The sequence below is a fragment of the Streptopelia decaocto genome (genome assembly GCF_964273445.1).
Source record: "Streptopelia decaocto genome assembly, chromosome: 21".
NCBI lineage: Eukaryota > Metazoa > Chordata > Aves > Columbiformes > Columbidae > Streptopelia > Streptopelia decaocto.
The window spans coordinates 1,326,043-1,346,853 of record NC_138676.1 but is presented as its reverse complement, the minus strand read 5'-3'; the positions used below and the strand labels follow the sequence as shown (position 1 = coordinate 1,346,853).

The 20,811-nt window shown below is 48.9% G+C and overlaps 1 protein-coding gene across 1 annotated transcript in view; it reads left to right on the top strand.

The window, feature by feature from the left end:
• Positions 1–780: 780 nt before the first annotated feature.
• Positions 781–20,811, top strand: part of POU2F3 (POU class 2 homeobox 3) — a gene marked incomplete at its 5' end in the record, with an annotated part of 39,254 nt that continues 19,223 nt past the window's right edge. Inside the window, 4 exons of the mRNA XM_082070286.1 lie at positions 781–988; positions 5,253–5,306; positions 6,006–6,074; positions 16,458–16,492. Of these exons, the coding sequence (XP_081926412.1) occupies positions 781–988; positions 5,253–5,306; positions 6,006–6,074; positions 16,458–16,492 (366 nt within the window). The remainder of the gene's footprint in view (positions 989–5,252; positions 5,307–6,005; positions 6,075–16,457; positions 16,493–20,811) is intronic.

The window sequence follows — 20,811 nt, the reverse complement described above, 5'->3', positions numbered from 1 at the left end:
AATCAAGTCAACATTAGGGGATTTTTTTTTCCCTGGCTTCCCTGGAAGTCAGTTAACACTGCAGCTTTAAACAACGTGGAGGAGAAGGAAGAGGCTGCCTGCCACTTCTTTCCTCTTCTTGGGGGACCGATGTACCGCAGAGAACATAAGTCAGGAAAGAGGAGTCTCCATGTGCTGGTCTTAGCCCTGACTTGTGTCTTTAGCCAAGTCAGGTTACTGTTCTGCTCTCAACTTTCCCTTTTGTGCTTGTTGTTTCATAGGGCATCATTCAGTTTCAGCCCAGACCTTGGGGATGCAACCATGCAGGTTGCTCTCATGGCTCACCCTGGGCAGACCCCAGGGTTACCGGAGTGGCCAGAACTAGAGAGGCTGTTCCCGGAGTTCAGATGTCTTCCCTTCTGGGCGCTGGCGGCTGCTGCCCAGCCTAGCTCAATGCCTTGGCCTCTCTCACCCATGTATTGCAAGGGGCAGAGCCAAAAGCCTACCCGCAAGGGGACAGCTCAGCCCTGGGGCTGGTGGGTTAGCCCCCACAAAGCCCCCTGCTTGCAGCCGAGCAGGCAGGTGCTGTGGGGTGTATCTGTGCAGCTGAAGGCGGGCAAACCGCCTTCCTTCCTCCCTCCTTCCCACCCCACCCCACGCCCTGGTAGCGCTGCAGGGACTCATCCATTCCCGAGTTACTAATATGCAAATGGGTGCTTTTGCATGGGCCGGGCGCCAGGCTGCGGGGTGTCAGGGCACCCGAGGGAGCCGGAGGTGGGGCGAGGCGTGGCGCGGCGCCGCATGCTCACCTGGCCCTGCATGGCAACAGGCAATGGAGCTCTAGGTCCCTTCGGGAGCGGACCCACGCCCGGTTTGAGAGGCAGCGGGTGGCAGAGGAGGGAGGGCAAACTGGCAGCCCCTGGCAACCTGGGGCTGACGGCAGGAGGCTGGGCGCACCGCGGATTTCCCTCCACCAGCAGGATGGTGAACCTGGAGTCTGTGCACGCAGGTAAAGAGCACTTGAGGAAGGATCGGGCTGGAGCTCACCACGTAGCTGAAACCGTGGACTTGGGCAGGAAACGGGGCTGCTCTGATTCTTGTGACCTTTCCTCCCTCTTTTCCCTCCTCTTTTCTCCTGCTGGAGTTGGCTATCACAGGCAGTGCCTGGTTAAGCGCCCACATTCCTACCTGGGGACGGATGCTGTCCTGATCCTATTTAGGGGGCTGCCAAGCCATGCCCACAATGTGGGCGCACTGGTCACGCTGCCAGCCCTAATGTGGGTCAGGGACCATAGTACAGAGCTCTTTGGGTGCCTGGAAAATGGGCATTTAGTGCACAACCTGTGGGTCCGGTCATTGAGATAAAGCTGGGAGGAGCGAGAGCAGATAAATTCACGGAGGGATGCGGCGAGGGTGGAGGGGAGTCTGTGTGAGAGTGAGAGCGAGATGGAACGTGGGTCGGAAGGAGAAAAGTTTATGATGAAGAGGGAACAGGAGGGAGAAATGAATGAGGAGGGAGCCGTAGGAGGCTGGGTTGAGTGAGGAATGCATGAACAGGGACACTCAGAAAGAGTTGCAGGGGGTCTGACCCAGAGGTACAGCTTAGGTAGTCTCACATCTTCTCTGAGCAGACCTCCCCTCTGCAATTAGCTGGGGAACAAGAGCAATCACTGCCAAATCCCTTGGACCTGTGCTGAGCGCCGGCTCACCTCAACAGTGTGAGTTCAGCTTCCGCCCTCAGCTCAAGTGTCCATGATCGAGGGGATGGATGGTGTCCCTGGGCACGCTGGAGCTGAGGGTGACACTGGCCTAGGAGCAGAGTGACAGCACCAGTGAAGGCCAGATCCTGACAGCCCCTTCTGCGTCAGGGGCAGGCAGCAGAGTGTCGAGGGTACGGGAGTGAGCTGTGTCTGATGCTTTGTGCAGCAGGAGATGACGCATGTTGTCCCCAGGTTTGGAAGGGAGGCAGCAGATACATCCATCAGTGTGTCCCAGTCTTATTCCCTTCGCATGCCTATGTGCATGCTGCAGCAAAGCTCAGGGTTTCAACGGTCCTGCTGTGCAGGGGAGACCGGGTGTCTGTGCCTGGTGCTCGCAGCCCCTCTCATGCAGGTTGGCAGGGCAAGGCGGATGCTGCAGCAATGCCATCACCTAACACAGCATCAGCCTGCAGCAGGCAGCAGAGGTGGCCCAGGCTGCTGCTCCACGGCTGCATTGCAGCCTCCCCATGGCTCTGGTTTGCCAGCAGCCCCACCGTGGCCAGCCAGTGCCCCACCGGGCAGCCGGGCTCCCCGTGCCGGCTCCGGGAGGGCAGCTGGGGAGCCCCTGGTGCTGCGTGGCTGGCGGCGAGGAGAGGCTGCAGGAGGCTCGTGGTCTTGGCTCAGCACGTCAGCCTGACTAGTCTGAGCACCTGCGATGGGTGTGCTTGTGTGTGGTGTCTCTTGGGGACGCATCCCCCGCAGGCTGCTATCCACCCATCTGCTTTGCTTGTGGGCGACTCTTTCTTCATGAGAAGATTCCCAAAATCGATACTGTGCCCTCTGTCAAAGCCAGTGGCATCAGTCCCAGGGTGGATTTGGCCAGGAGCTGCACAGAGCTGGGTGTGCGCTGAGCTTCCGTTCTCCTAAATCATCCCACCCTGTCGTCTGTCAGAAGGGCATAAGCTTTAATCGGCCTTTTTGCAAGGAGGGAATCTAGCCTGGGCCCAACCGCTTTCACGTGCCGGAGCTCAAGGCTGGTGGAAGGGTGTTTCTTCACCCTCCACTCGGTGTGTTAGTCTGGGGTCCCTGAGCCTCGCAGGGAGCTGCTCGCAGACGTGTGCTCTGTTTCCGTCCCGGCCATGCAGGGAAGACACAGCATGCAAGGTGCAGGAGCTGCTTGGGCTCTGCATCCCCTCGTCCCTGCTGGGAGGGTTTCCCTGCAGCAGCACATTCCCTGGCGTGTACCACGGCCATGTGGATGCTTCACCTTCACGGAGCTTCCAGAGGGGCTTGGGCACCTAAAGCACAGATAACTCAATAGACTCCAGGTTATGGCCTCAGCCAAGCTGAGTTCCCCACCACCACTGGCTTTCATTTCTCCTTTTAAATTCATCAGGCTGGTTTACCCTAGGTGCCAATGTCTGAACACCTACTAGGAATAAGGCCTTGGGAAAACTTTATTTGCTGACACCATTTGTTTCAGCAAAAATATAGATGCAGATATATCCCCAGAGAAGTGTCTGCACTGGCATAGTTTCTTTGGTCTGGGTGAACAAACCAGACTACCCCTACTCCCGGTATGTTTGCTAGCTGAGGTATAGCAACACATTTTTAATATGGCCCAGGCCACTGTGGCGGCTCCTAATAGGTCTGTGGTTGGAGTTAAGCAGTCCTACGTTGCATTATTTTCCCAGAGATTTTTTTACTAGCCTGCTTACTCTGTGTATATTGCCAAGCTGGCAAAGCTGTATGGAATGAGCCTCCGTTTAGTCGGACTCAAAGTCTCACAGCCTGTCCTGGCTTGAGATATTATCTCCAGATGGAGGGGGGTCAAACCCAGATGCACGACTCTGTGCTGGTTTATAGTGGAAGACTCTTGGGTACCAATAAAAAGCTGTTGGTTGCCTTTATCTTGGCTACACTTATACTAGAATGTAATTCCTCTGCCTGTTTGCTCCTAGTTTTAAGTATCCCTTGGAGGCTGACGGGTGCTGCTCTGCTGTCCATGGGTACACAAAACTGGCCAGCCCCAACCCACTCAGATCAGTAGGCTTTGATCAAAAGGGTTATCTTGTTTTTTCCTTTCTCCCCCCAGAAGATATTTAAACTGCAATAAGTTGTGTACATTTCTGATGGGAATGTATTCATTCATCTTCATGAAAATAAACTTCTGCTGTATGTATGAAAAAATCACAGGGTACGTTGTTATCTCCTGACCCCAGGAGGAGGGAATCTAACTGATGGGCGGCATGTGATATGTAATGAAGTTGCCGTGGCGATTCCTCCTTTCCTCCCCACCCACCCCGGGTTATAAGTGGCAGAGGGGCTGTGGGTTTATTCCTACCAGAGAGCTCCTCATGGTGCATCTTCCCTCCTCAGCTCTGTCTGCACTGCTCTGTCTCTTGCTCTATGCCCATAAGGGCCTCTTTGGTCTCGGGGATTAGCTAATTTTCTTTCACTAACGTGCATTCATTTGTTATTTGTGTGCTCACAATGAAACCTGCATTACTTTTTTTTTTTTACAGACTTTCTCACTAAAGCGAGCATCGAACTTCCACATAGTTTATGGTTTTTTCTTACTTTGTTTTATGAGAACTAGGGTTTTTTCTTTTTAAGATACTTTTTGGCAGCAAGCAAAACTTTGTGCTTTGTAGCTTGCCTAAGTTAGGGTCCCTTGGCAGTATTACAAGACACGAAGATGTTTATAGCTGATGATAATTACTCTTCCTGCAGCAGAAGTGCTTAGAAGCCCCACTAAATGTTCATGTCTTAATTGCAGTGGGTTTATTTGAAGGGAAAAAAAATCCCACAACCCATTTCTCCTTTTCCCCTTCTCTCCTTAATACAATTTAAAGAAAGGAAGTCTCTGAAGTACGTGGATGTTTACGCGCGCTCTCTCTGGTATAGAATCTTGTCACTCTTTTCTTCCTTTATTCATTTGCTGAAGAAAAGGTTTCAAAATTTAACCTAAACTAAGCTATTCTATTTTGGCTAAAAAGCAGGTGATTTGCAATTTGCACTCTGGAAGCTTGAATAGGGGAGAAGAAAACCCGAACAAACAAACAGGCCGGCCTGCTTTAGTGTGAGTAAGAGGGGAATATGTATGAAAACCTATAGGGTCCTTCCCACTGTTTTGGCCGTGTGTTTGGAAGTAATAGAAGGTGTATATATAGGAAAGAGGAAAAGGTTTGCATGGTGCCTTTAAGAAGGCTTCCACCTGCCTTTTCTACCCCAGCAAAACCACAGCAAACACTGGCCAAGCTTCCACACTGTTGTTATTACCCGATGCAAATCGGATGACTTCTTTGGCCAGGACTGGCTGCAGGAAGCACATGCAAATCACTTGGTTCTTTATTTAATATCTATAGATTTATACAGATATATATAGTTCTCCCCCCCCCAATTAGACTGGAAAGAGTTAAAATTCCCATGCAAAAGGTAAAGAGCATGAGGAGGTGTCCATCTGAATTTGAATAGAAATTCTTCCTTCTTTCACTGGTGTGTACTTTGCCCCTTCTAAGGAGGAGATGAGCAATACGGTGTAAAGTTGACCATTCCCACCTTTTCTTTCAGCTGTCCCTGAAGGAGAACGTGGCCCCGGGTGTGGTGGAAGCCATCACTTCAAGGGTAAATGACAAATTTATTGGCATTAATAAAGATGGGGGGAATATGCAGGAGCTTGATGGCAAAGCTCTCCTCTTGCTCATGGCTCGGGAACAGGAGCATGGCAGCTTCTTCGCGGTTTGGGAGGAGTGTGAGAGAGCAGAGGGAAGAGTTTGCAAATAGGGATCATATGTATTGAGAGCAATAATGAGTTTGCAAGGGTGCGAGAGGGGAAGAGAGACTTCACTTCCCTCTCTGAGAGCATCCTGCCCTGTGTCTGCGGCTCTGAGGCTGGTGCTCCCTGCCTGTGCTTTGTACAGCACCAAGTGCTGGCCTGGCCAAGCCACCTCAAGGGACAAGGACAGGATGCAGAAGAGGAGGGGAAAGCTGGCAGGGGTCCCCACCGCAGGTGTGATGGAGGACAGTGTCAAACGGAGAGCACACCAGCGGCTTTGGGAAAGGGGAGCCATGGGAGAGGTGACAACACAGCAGCAAATTGGGGAGGGGGAAAGGAATGAGGGGGATGCAAAGAGCAACAGGAGGGAAAGTGCATCCTCGGAGCTGATGAATATTCTAGTGACTGTATGTTGAGGAATCAGAAATTTGAAAGTCTGATGGTTTATTATAATTACACATTCATTTGTGCTGTTTAGTGGAAGCCACATGTGCCTGTTGCCTGGGACTGTGACCTGTTATTAAAATCAGTTGTGCCTCGTTTTCCAGAGATCAAGATGAGCGGTGATGCGGCAGATTCCACAGATACTCGGCACGAACCTGACCAGGTGGAACCAGGTAAGGAGAGCCGGGATGTGAGGAGCAGGCGAGGGGGCCCAAGGAGGGAAAGGAAAGGAAAGGGGGGCATGGGTGCTCCAAGTTTCTGTCTGTGCTTTTCTTGACTCCTGTTGCTGCTACATTGTGCTCATCCAACCAGCCTGGGAGCTGATCAAGAATGTGCCCTGGGCAAGGATTGTATTTGTATCTTGGTCAGCGTGCAAGATCCTTCTCTAACAGCAGCGAATCAGTGCGTGTCTCAGTAACGTCCTCTGCGGTTTTAGCATGGAAATACACTTACGTGTTGCCAGAGGAATAATGCCATTGAAATAGTCTTGGTCTGCTCAGTTTCGCACAAGCAGCTCTTGTTTTTTTCAGGGCTCGTATCAGGAGCGTTTCATTAGACAAAACTACCAGGGGACTAAGCCTTTTGTGTCCATGTGTGTAGAAAAATGGGAGGGACTTCAGGAATAATCAAATCCAGCTAGGTAGTGCCAGCAAAAATTCATTGCTCTTCATCCTGAAGCGTCATTGAGTTTCTCATTTCCAACACACCCACCTGATGGCTGCTCAGACTCTCGCTGCTCATGGCTAGAAGCTCCAGTTTCCCTTGAATACGGAAAGCTGAAGAACAGGGTGATTCTTTGAAGATGATAGCGCTGGTGTTGGCACTGGTTTCTGCTGGGTTACCCACCAACAAGGCGCGATATGCACCAGAACAGCTTGATGTTTCCTGGCATCACTTCTGACTGCCACTGGCCTTTGAATGCAAGACCTCGAGTCTGTAATTTCACAAAAGCTCACGGTCAGGTTACTTTTTAGGCAAATAAACAGCAATAAGAAATATTTTTAGCACCCACTATGTGTAACAAATGAAGATTATTAGAAACTGTGAGGCTGATCTACAGACTTAGAAATAAACACCTTCTAAAAGCAAAACTGGTAGAGACAATGTAGAAGAATCATTACTCTTTGAGTGATGAAGAGCCCTAAACTTGGGAAGGGGGGAGGTTTGACAGCAGATTAAAACTACCCTCTTAGCTGTTAGGATGGGCTATTTGACATAACCCAAGGTAGAGATAAAATGTGGTTCTTTTCATACCTGGGAACTCCGATTGACTTCAGTGAGGTCAACCGGTCAGTGTCTGCTCAGGCCTTTCAGATGACCCCAAGTTGGTTTTTGACAAATGTTCCCAAGCTCCCGAGCCACAAACATGTCCCCAAGCTCTTTCAAAAAGCCCCAGTAGCTGTTGCAGGGCCTTAAACTGGGAACCAGCATCTCCTGAAATGTTTCTGCATCTTGGTGCACAGAACTATCTGAATCAAGATTAGAGGAGGCTGTGCTGAGAGTGGGTATTGGCAGTCACTGGTGTTAATTAGGCGAGAAGCTGGCACTGCACTTGATTGGATAAAATATGTTTTTCAGCTTAAGCTTCTCAGCCAGCCATCAGTGTCAGCAGTAGCACCTCTTTCTAGTGGTAATTGAGAGAAGAAAGCAGAGAAGTGAAGTCAATTTGTTTTAAAATAACAAAAACGTTTGCAGCAGCATTAGCTCTGGTCTAGGAGCCTTCAAATCAAGCAGGGAAATCAGAACGAGTAAATCGCCTTCATTTGCAAGAGAGTGACACTTCCCTGCGGATTGGTGCAAGGAACCTGTTTGAATTGTCCTTTTTTCTCTAATGCGGTCCCCGTGACTGGTGGTTCTGTTCAGGATCTTCCGAAATCACCAGATTTAGCTGCGATCAGAGCCGAGCCCACGGAGGGTCCGCCTTGGTGCTCCACCAAAAACCTCTACCTCTCTGGCTTTGTTCTGTTTCTTTTCCTCTTTCCGCCCATCCTGTTTATAAACAACGAAGCTCTTTGTACTGAACTTCCCTGGAAGCTTTTACTTTCCCTTGTACACATCGTTAGCGGAATATTTACTGCAACACCCGATAGCTTAGTGTTTTGTTTACCAGCTTCATGTGGGAAAATGTGTTTTCCAGTGACTCATTAATTGAAGACCCATTTCCTAATGAACTGGACCAATTCACGCGGCTCTCCAGGAATCTTGTTACCCCCCAATGGAGAAGACAGTTACCAAACTAACAATATTGTAGCTTATAAAGAATGAAAATACTTCGAAGTGCAGATTTAGCAAGGCCTTTCATCACCAAAAGGTGCAGACTAGATCCAAGAAGAATTTAAGAAAAGAAAAAAAAGTACTGGAGAGAGTTGGGTGCCAAAATGCTTTTGTAAAGCAAGCCCTTGATCTACAACTGATGCCTAAAGATCTGATGGGAAGTGTCAGTAGCAGAAGCATAATCTCACCCTTTCATATCTCTGCCAATTCTAGGCTTAGAGGGGGAAAAAAGGGTAATTTGGGGCACTGTTTTACTTTGAAAGTGTTTAAAATTATTAGGGGGGGGTCTTTTTTGAGAAAATTTCCTAAATTCTTTATTTTTCATAGGAGATTAGGAAAGCGGAGCTTTTTTCCCCCATTTTTCATCCACACCAATTTAATAGAAAACGCTTCGAAGCGTTTGTCTGATTCCATCCCCTCCGTGCCTACTGGTTGTAGGTATTTTGCCATTTTACACAAAATAGATGGATTTTTTAAAAAAAAAAAAAAAAAGCAAAAACAAACCCCAAATCCCCCCCCGCCCAAGCACGGGGTCGCCCCTCCCGTCCCAGGGTCCCCTTTCCCCTTTCCCGGCGATGCCCGCGCGGTTTGACCCTCGTGTGCGGGGGCTGTGTCTGGGCTCGCAGGCAGTCCCGCTGACTCCATGGGGGGTAATGACAAGCATGAGTTTTATGCTTGGCCGTAAGCTCTTTTCATCTCTTTAAACTGATGAAAGCCATGCCAGCAAGTTCTGGGTTGATTTTTTTTATGGGAACTGTGGGGGCTTGGCACTGCAGAGTGTCGCCCCTGGTCTTCAAGCCGAGAGGCAGAGATCTCCCCCTTCTTGTGGTTTATCTAAGCCCTCTGTATCTGATGCAACAAAATGCTGAGGTGGGACTTGCCTCTGTCTGTCTGTTTGTTTGTGTCAGACACTTGTTCCCCGTTTATCTGCTTGATCAAAACAGGTTACACCAAGCAAAGCTACTTCCCTTTGATTTCATCTGTTGAGGCTATGGGGGGGAAGCCAAAGCTTTAACAAAAGGGTGATAGGGAAGCTCTTCAAACACAAGCATCGGTAACTGAATAGCTGCAGGCACTCCGAACATCTTCCCTCCCCACCCTGTAACACGGGGAACTGGCCAGGCTGCCAGGAGCCCAGGGCGGGGTGCGTGATGGGCACCCCAGCACACGGGGAGCGGAGCCGGGGTGTGTGTGTGTGGGTGCAATGTAGGACAGCCCCACGGCGTTATCGCTGCCTCCGGAGCAGCTGATATCGCTCCCTGGGACAGTGGTGCTTGGCTGACCCGGCAGCTTGGCCCAGCTATGCTGGGTCTGGGATCTGGAAGAGCTGCAGCCAGGTAGAGGAGTGCGGTTTCATGGGGAGAGCACTCGCGGCCAGAAAGCCGGGCTCTTGGCTTGCGCCTGGCTCTGGTGGCAACGGCAGCTGGGGTGTTTAACCCTCACAGCCTGGGTAACATATCTGGGTGCATTAGGAAGCAGTAAAGCAGGTATCTTCTCTCTGAGGATAAGACCCTTTCCTTTAAACCCCAAGAAAATAAAAATGGTAAGGAGCTATGATGCATCTGCTCCTATATTCTTGCAAAGTGTCCGTTTTAAGGGGACACTCCTTTGAATGTCATTCTTCTACCCTTGCATCCTCTGCTTCAGCCGGCTTGTGCCTGTGGAACGATGCCAGCAGGAGACACCTTCCTCCACTGCTCCGGCAGGACGCCTGCTGTCCCCTGGCAGTGGATGAGACAAAGCAAGGGCAGCTCTGAAACTGGACACCAGAATTTGCCACCCTAGCAAAAGATCCTCCTGGTACCGCAGCTTGTATGCCAGCGCATTCGACATTAAATCCATATCAGAGTGGATGGAGGAAACCGAGACGTTGTCTCAGTTTGTGTCTCTGCCACACAGTCCTTGTACAAACTTGATTCAAGCTATCTCTGTTCCAAAGTGAGGGTCCCACTCTGTTCTCCCACCCTTTTGCCAGGGTTTAAGCTCTTTGATGCAGGTGCTGCTCTTCCTGGAGATGGGTACATCTCTTGGCAGAACGGAGCCCTGATTTCTGTGAGGCTCCGGAGATGCTGTTTATTGTATTCTGACTGTGTGTCTGGGTAGGGTCTCTTTTAAACCTGGTGCCTCATGTTGGAATAGGGTATGAAGCCTCTGACCCCTGTGTCAGCTTCCAACTTGGACAAAAGCAGATGTGAACAAGCAAGGGATGTTAGATGGAGCAGCGCAATGGCTTGTGTGAGACGAGTTGGTGGGTGCTCAGGCTGTGCTGCTGGGTGCACAGGGCACTTGTTCCACGCAGCAGGCAAGCCAAGGGATGCACAGGCTGAGCTCTTCTGCCTTTCGTTGTTACCTCTTCAGATCGGGCTGGAAACACATTGTCAGGCCAAAGTCTTTTGAGGAAACTTGGCCTTCCCTGGCCCCACGCTGAGCCTGGTGCTTGGCTGCGCCTTTGCTCTCCCTGGTGAAACTTCCCTCAAAGCCTCCAGGATTTCTCTGGTCTCTTCCCCCTGCAGCCATGCACAGCCCCAGGACAAGTCCTGAACAAACGAAAGCAGCAGCAGCCGAGCTGGAAACAGCTGGTTGCTATGGCAATTGGGCCTGCTCGGGATTTGCATAAGGCTGATGATTTTCATAGCACAGCCACATTTAAGGCAAGCAGCAGAAATTTCCATATTCCCAGCTCCGAGTCAGTTGGGGCGTGGGGGAGGCCAGGAGGGGGATATTTGAAATTCAAATGAAGGTGATTAGGGTTTGAGGTTGGGTTATATTTTTTTTTTTTCTTAAACATCCCATTATGGAAGAGGATAAAAAAGGATGGGGAGGGGAAAGGGGAACAAAAGGCTGGTTTGACTTGAATCAGAGGGGCAAAGGAAGAGCTGGTCTGATCTGCCTCTTGCCTCTGGTCTAAGAGAAGAGACTTGCCCTCTCCCAGCACCTGCAGGTGAAATGTTTTCCGTGGGAACAACTGCTGCCCTCGGGTTTCCTTCTGGAAACTGCCAGAGTCTCTCACACTCGCTGTCCTGCTCTCCCTCCCTGCCCCACTCGTAGGGTATATTGCACTCAGAGCCGCAGTGGGACTCAAAGATGTGATTTCTTTGAGGCACTGCTGACAAATAAAGGGCATTTTTATAACCCAGGGCTTTCCACCCAAATGAAACACCTGAGTCCTCAGGGAAAGCTTCCCCTGGAGACTGCGACCATCCGGCTGAGTCAGCACAGACCCGCTTTCCTTGCTAACCAACCTTCACTTTCCCATGGAGATGCTCTGGGTTGGTCTGTTTGTGTCTTTAGAGCAAACGGTTAACACAAAAACTACAATCCTATCAGGCTGCCTTGAAAACTCCCCATTCTGGTAATGCTTTCACCTGCTCCCTTTAGGATAAGGCTTCTTACTTCTTAAGGTGAGCCTTGGGAACAGCGAGCATGCCAACAGGATCCAGGGAACAGACTGGTATCTGCTCAGCCTCAGTTCCTGCTCCCAGGTGCCACTGGACACAGCTGAAGGGAAACCAGAATCAGCCACTGAAATGGAGAGAAGGGGATTTAAGTGAGCTCTTAGCACCCAGGGCTTTTCCTGCAAGTTCTGGAGAAGTCACTGGTCTGGCTACTGGGAACGGTAGCATCTGTGACTTGGGGTTTGCTTGAGCCTCTGCAGTGAACTGAAATCCCAAGCATATATTCAGCATTTGGTGCTGAATATAGTTTTTGCTTAATAGAACCACATCCTTCTCAGTGCAGGTGAGCATTTTGTTTCATTTCCAGCATGTGGGTCATGCTGTTCACAGTTATAATAATTGTTGCCGCTCTTTTCTTTACCTGCTCTTGAGTAATCTTTCAATTTTACACGTTGTTTCAGATGAGAGATCCGATTCTTGTATCGGTTAATGTGAACAAATTAACTTCGCAGCTTCTAAAAAATATACATTGAAAGGTGCTCTGCATCTGGCCTGTTTTGTCAATCCCTAGTGGCATTGCGCTTTATCAGCTGGAGTGCTAAAATCTCCAGGATAGGCGAGATTAATCTTAATTTTAGGTATTCAATACTTTGAAGCTGAAGCCTGACCTGCTCACCCTGGGCTCTTTGAACAGTCAAGGATGAAATTAGGTTTCTCCAGAAGGTGATTCATCTCTCTGCTGTCTCTCTGGGGGGTGAGATGCGTTGCCCTCTGGAAGTGCCTGCTTCCTCTTCATGGCTCTAAAGGGAGCCTAGAGCAATTGGCTCAGAATTAGACACCTATAAGTTAGACATCTAAGCGCAGGCAGCTGAATCCCCTGCCTGGTGTCTGCCTGGCACTGTTCCTCCGCTGCCATTCAGCTGTTCTGAATTTCCCTCCCAAATGCACGCAGCAGAAAACTGATTCCCTGTGGGAATTCCCCAACACCTGTTAAAGATTGAAATCACCTTCTAATTCCTTGTCCCTTCTGTGCAGCTGAGATCAAACTGTGAGGTGAATTAGGAGTGTAGTTGGGTGGGGGGGGATAAGGTTAGCCTCCTGGCTGTAGCCCTGTTTTTGTTGTTGGGGGAAAAGCCACAGGCGGCTGTCACTCCCTATAGGTGACATCTGCATGTTCCTGCCTGTGTTTGCCTTGTGAAGATGAAGGCGCGCTGCAATCTTGAGTTCACTTTTCTCCTAATATGGCACTTTTATCCTCAAGTGCCGGACTGGCTTGGCAGCTTCCAGTGGGAATCGTGCTGGTTCTGATAGAGCACTTGTCTTTGGTTTTCAGAGCAAACAGCGCATTCCAGGCAGGGGGGGAACAGCAGCGGGTGGGGGGAAGCGTCCGGAACTGTTCTGCTGCTCCTATCCCCAGAGAAACCTCCCCAGGCAAACTCGCACCAGATCTGATGCCAGTGCTATGCAAAACAGCTGCCAGGTGAACCAAGGAGAGCAGCGCAGCCCTTGTCCGCTGCGCTGCGGGGAGCCGGCTGAGCCTATTGCTGACTTTCTACCCCTGTCTGGAACACCCATAAAGAGGGGAACGAAGGCTTGTTTGACAGGGAGCCTGCTGGGAACTGTAGTGCGAGGGGCTCAAAGCAGTTGTTCTCCGTTTAAATCCCAGGGATTGCCCAGTTCGATGCAATTTAAGCAGGGAAGGACTCCATCTAGCAGATGCTGGATCCTTTTGTTTCTGGCTGGTGTAGCAAGAGGCACATTGTTGGCTGGTGCAATGCTCCGTTAAAATTAGTGAAGTTCTGCCAGTTTACAGCGGCTGAGAATCTGCTACTCCTTACACTTTTATTTCTTTTTATCTCCTGGAGCTAGAAAAGATTAAATCTTAAGTGTAGATCCTCGTTGTTTGAACAGCCGGTTCCTCTAAGGAGAGAAATGGCTGCTTCAGTTTGAATCCCAATGTTGACAGAAACTGGGGAGAAACTGAGACTATTTTTAAAATATTTGTAAGAATGTTACTCATTTAAGTGAAAGAGTTGTTATCCTTACCATACCCAAACCTTGGCAGCTGGAATCATTTGGATATTACTCCAACACAAGCTTTTACTGAAAAAAAAAAGATGAGATTTGTTTGCAAATAAATCTGGGCACAACCACTCACTGGTCCTGCTGAGAAGCTGGAGAGATTTGTGTATCCAGCTCCCATTTACATAACCACTGGGAGCACAAATCACCTCACCCAGTTTTAAATATCTCACTATTGGACATCTAAGTCTGAACTAGTTGCCCCTGGGTCCCTTTGTAGTCAATAAAGAGAAATAGTCTTCTCCAGAGGGCCATTTATCTCAAGTTAAGATAGGCGTCTAAGATAGGTGGGATGAATGGCCTCTGGAGGTGCCTATTTCTCCTTGCTGTCTACCAAGACAGCCTGGGGCAATTCTCTCAGACGCCCAAGCTACGACTGAGTTAATGTCAATCTCCATGCACATTTGCAGTATGCTCCACTGTCACAAAATATCTTGGCTGAGGTGCTGCCGAACACCTGAGCTGACCTGTGGTGGGATGTGCAAGGGAACGGAGGGTTGGACTTGGAGAAGGCTGTGTCTGGCATTGTAGAAGAGGAAGGGAAAAAGTAGAAGACTGTCAGCTGCACATGCTTGTCCAAGAAGGGAAAAGTGAGAGATGGGAAGCTTGGAAGTGGAGGAAAGAATGTGCTGGAGAGCTTGGGCCTGGTGGTAGCGATGTGAAGTGAAACTCCATTCCAGCTGTGCATCTCAATTCCAAGTTTTGGGGTGCGTGATAGTGACTCAGAGCTATCATCACAGGGTCCTAGGGATTTCCCCCAAGGCCTTTGAATCTTGCCTCATCAACATGCTGCATCCGAACGTGAGCAAAACTCTTGTATCCAAGAAATCAGAGGATTACCGTTTCCGTCCTGTCCTATTTTAGCAACTGGGAGCTTTATTTCCTCCTCCTCTCCTCCTTGCCTTTCTTCCCTTTAGCTACTGCCTTTAGATTGCATCAACACCCTGTGGGTTTCAAAGGTAGAAACTGCAGGCCTTGAAGATCCTCGCACAGTCCTCCTCAGGTGTGTGGATACTGATTGCGATCATCTATTAACACTATCAGCATTCCCATCGTTGTATGTGCAGTTGTTGGCTCTTGGGGCATGGAGCTGGAACGCAATGAATGAACAAATTCCTGGGGCGGGAGCAGCTGGAGAGAGATGGTCAGGGTGCAGATGGTTACGGCGAGAGGCACAGAAATGTGTGGCAAGCCGGGGGTTGGAGCGGAGTAGTGAATTACATGGAAGAAGATTAAGACCTGACACTGCAAAAAGCAAAAGCTTTGGGAAGCACGTTGGGAGGAAGGCAGGAGGGGAGGACAGGCTCTAGCACAACAGAAACACAGACAGGAGGAGGGAGAAGCGCAGAGATGGATCCTGGTTGAGTTGCAGATGCTGAGAAGATAGAGGAGATTTCAGAGCGGGACAGGGGCGGCAGCAGCTTTTTCTGCTGTGGAATAGTGTTCTGGTATTGTTTGATAGAGAAGACTTACAGCTCAGCCTAACAAGAGCAACAAAGGCAGCTCAGTTTCCGCAGTTAATGCTATTAACATGTTGCAGATTAAATCTCCAGAGCTGTTACTAGATAGCAGAGAATAGGGTGCCATGAAATTGTTGACTCTAAAATATTTTGCCATCTATGAATAATTGTACTAAGCACGCTCCTCCTGAGGATCTCAAAGAACCGTGCTGATTCACCTGGGAATATTATGTGCATGGTGTAAGCTGAAAAACTGCACACTAGATTAGGCTAGAGGCTTGTTCGGTTGAAAAAGGCAAGTCAAGGGGAGATCTGGGCTTGCACTCCTGTCTCTACAGCCTCCTCACCACCTTCCAACTTTTTGCAAGAGATACATGAACTCCTGAAAAAACACGATGTGTTGAAGGTTGATCAGATCCCAGTGCACAGGCTGTGCTTGATGGGGAACGTTATGCTGGAAGAAAACAGGAGAAGGCCCTGGGGGCTTGTGCCAGTGAGGTGTGAACAATTCAAGACTATTTATCACAAACTCAGTTGGACTGGAAGAGAATGACTTAGGGAATGGGTTGCAAAGAGAAGGAAAGGGGTTTCTTGGGGTTGCCTTTGCAACTAAAGAGGCTTCGTGGAATCCCTTAAAGTATTCGTATCTGTGGAGCGTACAACCTTTCCTCTGTGATGTTTTTGATGAATTTGGCAGGCATGATGGAGGGGGGGGGATGTTTATCATCAAAGTGGAATGAGTGAGGGCCTGTGCGGTACCTTCAGGCTGAAACCTGTCTGATTTTCCCCCTGTGCCTGCCAATCTCTTTTGGAATCAAGGAGACGCCTCTTGAGCACAACCCCACGGCACCCTCTGTTCCTTTAGATATCCCGTAATTACTCAGTGCCACATGGGTTCCTGAAGATCCCTGGTTAACAGCCTTGGCCACCTGTTTGCCAGCCTCTCCCACAGTTAGTTCTTGCTTTGTGTTCAGTGCCCTGGTCCTGCGTTTCCCTGGGGATTTGTAGTATCCTCCAGCTCACCTCTGCTGCGTTCTCCCTTGTAGTTAGTGAGCTTTCCCCCCCATTGCTGCTTGGCCAGGTACCTCCAGGCAGAAGCACTTCTGTTCTACTTCAGCAAAGGCTGATACCACCAAGCGTTGCAAAATCTGCCCTTGTATTTCCATTGCTGCATCCGCATTGACTCCACCTTCCTCCTTGTCTTCTTGCTCTCACAGTAAACTGAGCTGGGCTCTCACAGTAAACTGAGCGCGTCTTTTATTACATGTCTTCTAAGTTCTGGAAAGTTTACATCAGTGCTGACTGTCATTAATATGGATATATTTTTCTGTTTGTTTCATTATAGGAAATGAACAGAATGGGCTGGACTTCAACAGGCAGGTAAGATGCTCCCTGGGTTTCCAGGTATTCTCCTGCCTTCTTGAATCACTGTTTCTTAATTGCCCATCTTGCTGAGTCCCTGGCAGCTACTGCTACGAGATAAAAACTGTTAGGTCAGAAGCTACCATTAAACAGACCACATAAGTTCTCCGTGGTTCCCCTTGTGGGACAGAATGACGGATTAAACTTCTGGTTTCCAGGCCTTCCTATTTCATAGAAGTTCAGCTAATTATAGAGTTTCTTTAAATCACCATTTGCTTGAGGCCTTTTCTGGCTTTTTATTTTTTTTCCGTTGTCATTTAGAAACAAAAGGGACCCCGGTTACACGGGCAGATGTGCAAATCCCACCCCAAAGCCCCACACATCTCTACTGCTTGTGACACTGGTGCTAAAAGCCCCGTGGTAAGCAAGTCTGAGAACACCAGGCTGACCCACAGGAGTATCAGGAAGGACTGAAGATGAGGTGGTTTGAGGTCTCCGAGTGTGTAGGTCAAGACCAGGCCTGCTTACAACAGCAGATTCCTCTTTGCAAGGCAGTGGGGAAAGGGACAGCAGACAAAAGCAAGTGCATCTTGCAGGGCAAGCAAGACTTAATTGCAAATGAACATGTGAGGAACCGTTGTCTTTGTGTTTCCTGTTATCCTCCTGCTTCATACAGCTAAAAGCAACCCCTGTCTCACTGAGTGTCTGGACATTTCCATATGTGGCTCTAAGAAATCCCCAAATCTCACATTGGAATCGCAAGGGGCGGAAGGTGACAGCCCTCTGGAGCATATAGATCTTGAATCTGTGCAGACACAGGGGAAAATGTTCTCGGAGCTGGGAGCTAAGTATTCCTGTGGCCACCAGTGGAGCTGGACCTGGACCTTGTGAAGAAAAAGAGGAGGTCTAGAGAGCTGACCCACTGACCTGCTGCGGGACCCAGGGAGCGAGCAAAGCAGAAGGGGCTGTAAACCGCAGGCAGTCACTAGTATTTGAAGCAGATGTTGGCACTCTTAACAGTGCAGCAGCCTACCTGCTTCCAGCTGTGCATTCCTCAAGCTCAAAGGTTGTGTTCCTTTGCACAGGCTTTCTGCTGGCAGCAGGTGGGCAGTTGAAGCTACTCGCCGTGACTTTTCTGTCCTTCAAGCTTGCCCTGGTGGCTCTTGTCTAACAGATGTCAGCAAGCTGCTGTTTGGTTGTTTTGGCTGCTCTGGTTTTGGGTGGATTGTAACTTCCTATCAAAGGTGTCTTAACATGTTCAGCCATCTTCCAGGTCTTTGGAATACCCAGCTGAAAACAAAAAGCCTTGTGTCTCCAGCTCTGTGAATTGCAGAGCCCAAAGCACAGGCTCCCCACATGCCAAGAGAAAAATCTAATCTACTTATAACTAGCGATAAAAGAAAACTCCCTCAAGATAGAAATAAGCTATGAAAGTACAAGATCGTTACACGGTGCAAACTTTTCCGATGGCAACACCACAAAGATGTTAGAACTGGAAGCTGGGCTGAGGTTAATCAAGGAAACATTATTGATTGTGGTGAGGCAATGCTGATTTACATCCGCTGATGATTTGACCCACTATCCCTAAGGCCCCAGTCCTCTGCATGCCACCGAATGAGCGGATGCTGGTGAAGCTGTGGAGGCAAATAGCCTTGCAGTCAGTAGGATCTGGTCCAGGGTCTGCTTGATAGAAACCTTCTCCTCCCAAAAAAGAGACTGTGGTTTTCTGACAGCCTTCGGTAGCATTCACTTCCCATTTTCGTTTTTCTCCTGCCACTGAAGGGGCGCCACAAAATCTCTCTCATTTTTGCCAGCACCTCCGTTTGTGTAACCGAGTAGCAAACCTGACTGGGGACTTTTCAAGGTTTACAAAGCAAAAGCCTGTGAACAAGTTTGGGTTTCCTTTGTGTTTCCAGTCCGGCGCGATTTCCCAGAACAAAGGTGGTGTCCACACCAGGGGTTTGCGGGGCTGGCGGGATGGGGTTCGAACAGTCTATGTGAGTGGACATAACCGTGTGCAAATGGCTCTTTGTCTCCCTCTCTTGGCTCTCTCAAGGCCACGTATAGACTTGAGCCAGTATTGTTATTATTATCTTAAATAAGCATGAGCCCAAATGCACATGGGCTATATGCTCACGTTCCAGGTTGACCTCAACTATTTGTGAATTCATCTTGGATTCAGCAAATAGATTTCAAATGATGAGAAAAAGGAAGAAGGGAGATATGGAAATATCAAAGTGTTTTCATGTAAAATCAGGTGCTGAGATCTTTCATTAGGGGTGGAGGTTGGTGGGTTTTTTAATTTTGGTTTGGGTTTTGAGGTTGGTTTTGGGTGGCTTTTTTTTTTTCGTTACCTTGCAATTCAAGTTTGCAAACTGAAGCCAGAGAAGCATGGTTTGAAACCCAACTCCAAACCCAATGCAAGAGCTGCTCAGCTCCCTTTGACTTTATTTGGAGTCCTGGGCGCTAATCACTTTGAAGATCATAAATCTCACATCGTTTAAGCCTCTCCCCCAGTCTTTGTAGATGCCCTACATTTCAGGTCTGTTTCCCTCCCATGTTGTGCTCCAGGCGGGAAGAGAAGGGTGGAGTGACCTGGTTAGACCCCTTACTTGCCTACCAATTCCCTGCTGCGGCTGCTCTCACCCTGAAAACGGGGAGGAGGGAAACTCTTGTGGAGTTTGAGGTTTTCTTGCAGTTTGTGGGTCAGCCCTGTGCTTTATGAGAAAGCTGCCTTCTGATCCCTCAGCCTATTTGGCAAACATTTCTTCCCCCCCTCCCCTCTCCAGGCTCTCCTCCACCTGGATGCAACAGTAATTTGTATGTGAATGAGAGGGGGAAAAGGTGTGTATGGAAAAAGCAGCATCTTCTGCCTTGCCTATCTGGTTTGGCCTTTTATTTAGTGAGTCTAATGCTAGTAGTTTCCTGTTTATATCAAGGGAAATGCAAAGAGAAAGTAATAAACTTTCACCTTCAGTGCTGGCAAGCTGGGTGAGGACATCTGCTTCTTGATGTTTTGGGAGAGTGTCCAGAGCATGGCAGGGACAGAACGGAGTCACTTGGCAAATGTGGCTTCGGAGTCTTGCCATGAAAGGGCACTGAGCGGGACCAGGAAAAGGTCTGAAAGTGTTGAAATCAACTTCTCCTTGCTATAATGTGGTCCTCATCAGGCGATGCTGCTGCAGTCTCACCAGGTTTTGTTCAGTTTATTTTCCTGTTGGTGTATGCAACGTTCAGCCTTTAAGGAAACACTACATTGTCTGATTTTTCTAGATGGCTCTGCAGAGAGCCGTTCTGGAAAGCCAGGTAGTTCAGCCCGTGTCCGGAGTTAATCTCTGAGATATTGGTGCCTTCTGGAATACACAGAGCTAGGGCTGATGGTTTTGGGAGCCCAGGGCTCAGCATAGCTTGAATTTTCCTGTCGGTTCTTTACTCCTATTCCTTTAATTTCTTTGTTTCACAGAAATCGGGGGATGTAACAAGGATAGATATCATTGCAAAAGGGCTCCTAGAAATAGGATCTGGGGATGGATTTACCTGGGAAAAGGAGGCAGCTTGGAGATGGATTGCTGAGGCAGAAGAGACCTTCAGAACACAAAGGGAAGCATCTAGAACAGAATACGGAAATAAGATATGTAATTGAAGTGGCCTCATGTTTCATATGCACATTAGCTCAACGCTTACATTTGCACACCAGGTTGAACACATTCCCATTTTGACTGTTGCATATGACTGCAAGGGACACTTTTCAAAATGTTCCAGTGGACAGTCAGTATTAAATAATTGAGCTGCTTAAGATTCCCAGTCAGTAGGCCTTGGGTAGACATTTTTTGGCCAGTTGAGGGTGTCTGCTAGTATAGAGTAAATGAGCAGTGAGGGAGTGGGTCAGTCAAGTGAAGGATGCTGTGCCTTATTTCCCTGCTCTCTGTCCCTCAGAACCTCCTTATCTGACTCCTCTCCCTGCCCTGTTCATTTCTGAAAGAGCCATTGTCCAGGAGAACTTTAATTTTTGAGGTTTATGTGGGGGTTTTGGCAGTTATTTTGAGGTAATAGAGTGAATAATCTCAAGTCTTCACAGCTGATGTCCTGTAGATGCATGATATGAGAAATTAAAGTGGGCCAACTGCATCTGAGACCTAAAATCACTGGTGGCTCTTCTTCAATGCTTTTAATAATCCTCTGACCTTGTTTGGTACTTTCCACCCACACGTCTGAAGGTACTTTGCTAATGAATTTAGCATCTCAGTGCCCCAGGAAGGTAGGGAGGTGTTTAACCCTGTCTAACAGATGAGGCAGACGGAGACTGACTACCTGGCTTTTCCCAAAGATGCTGAGCA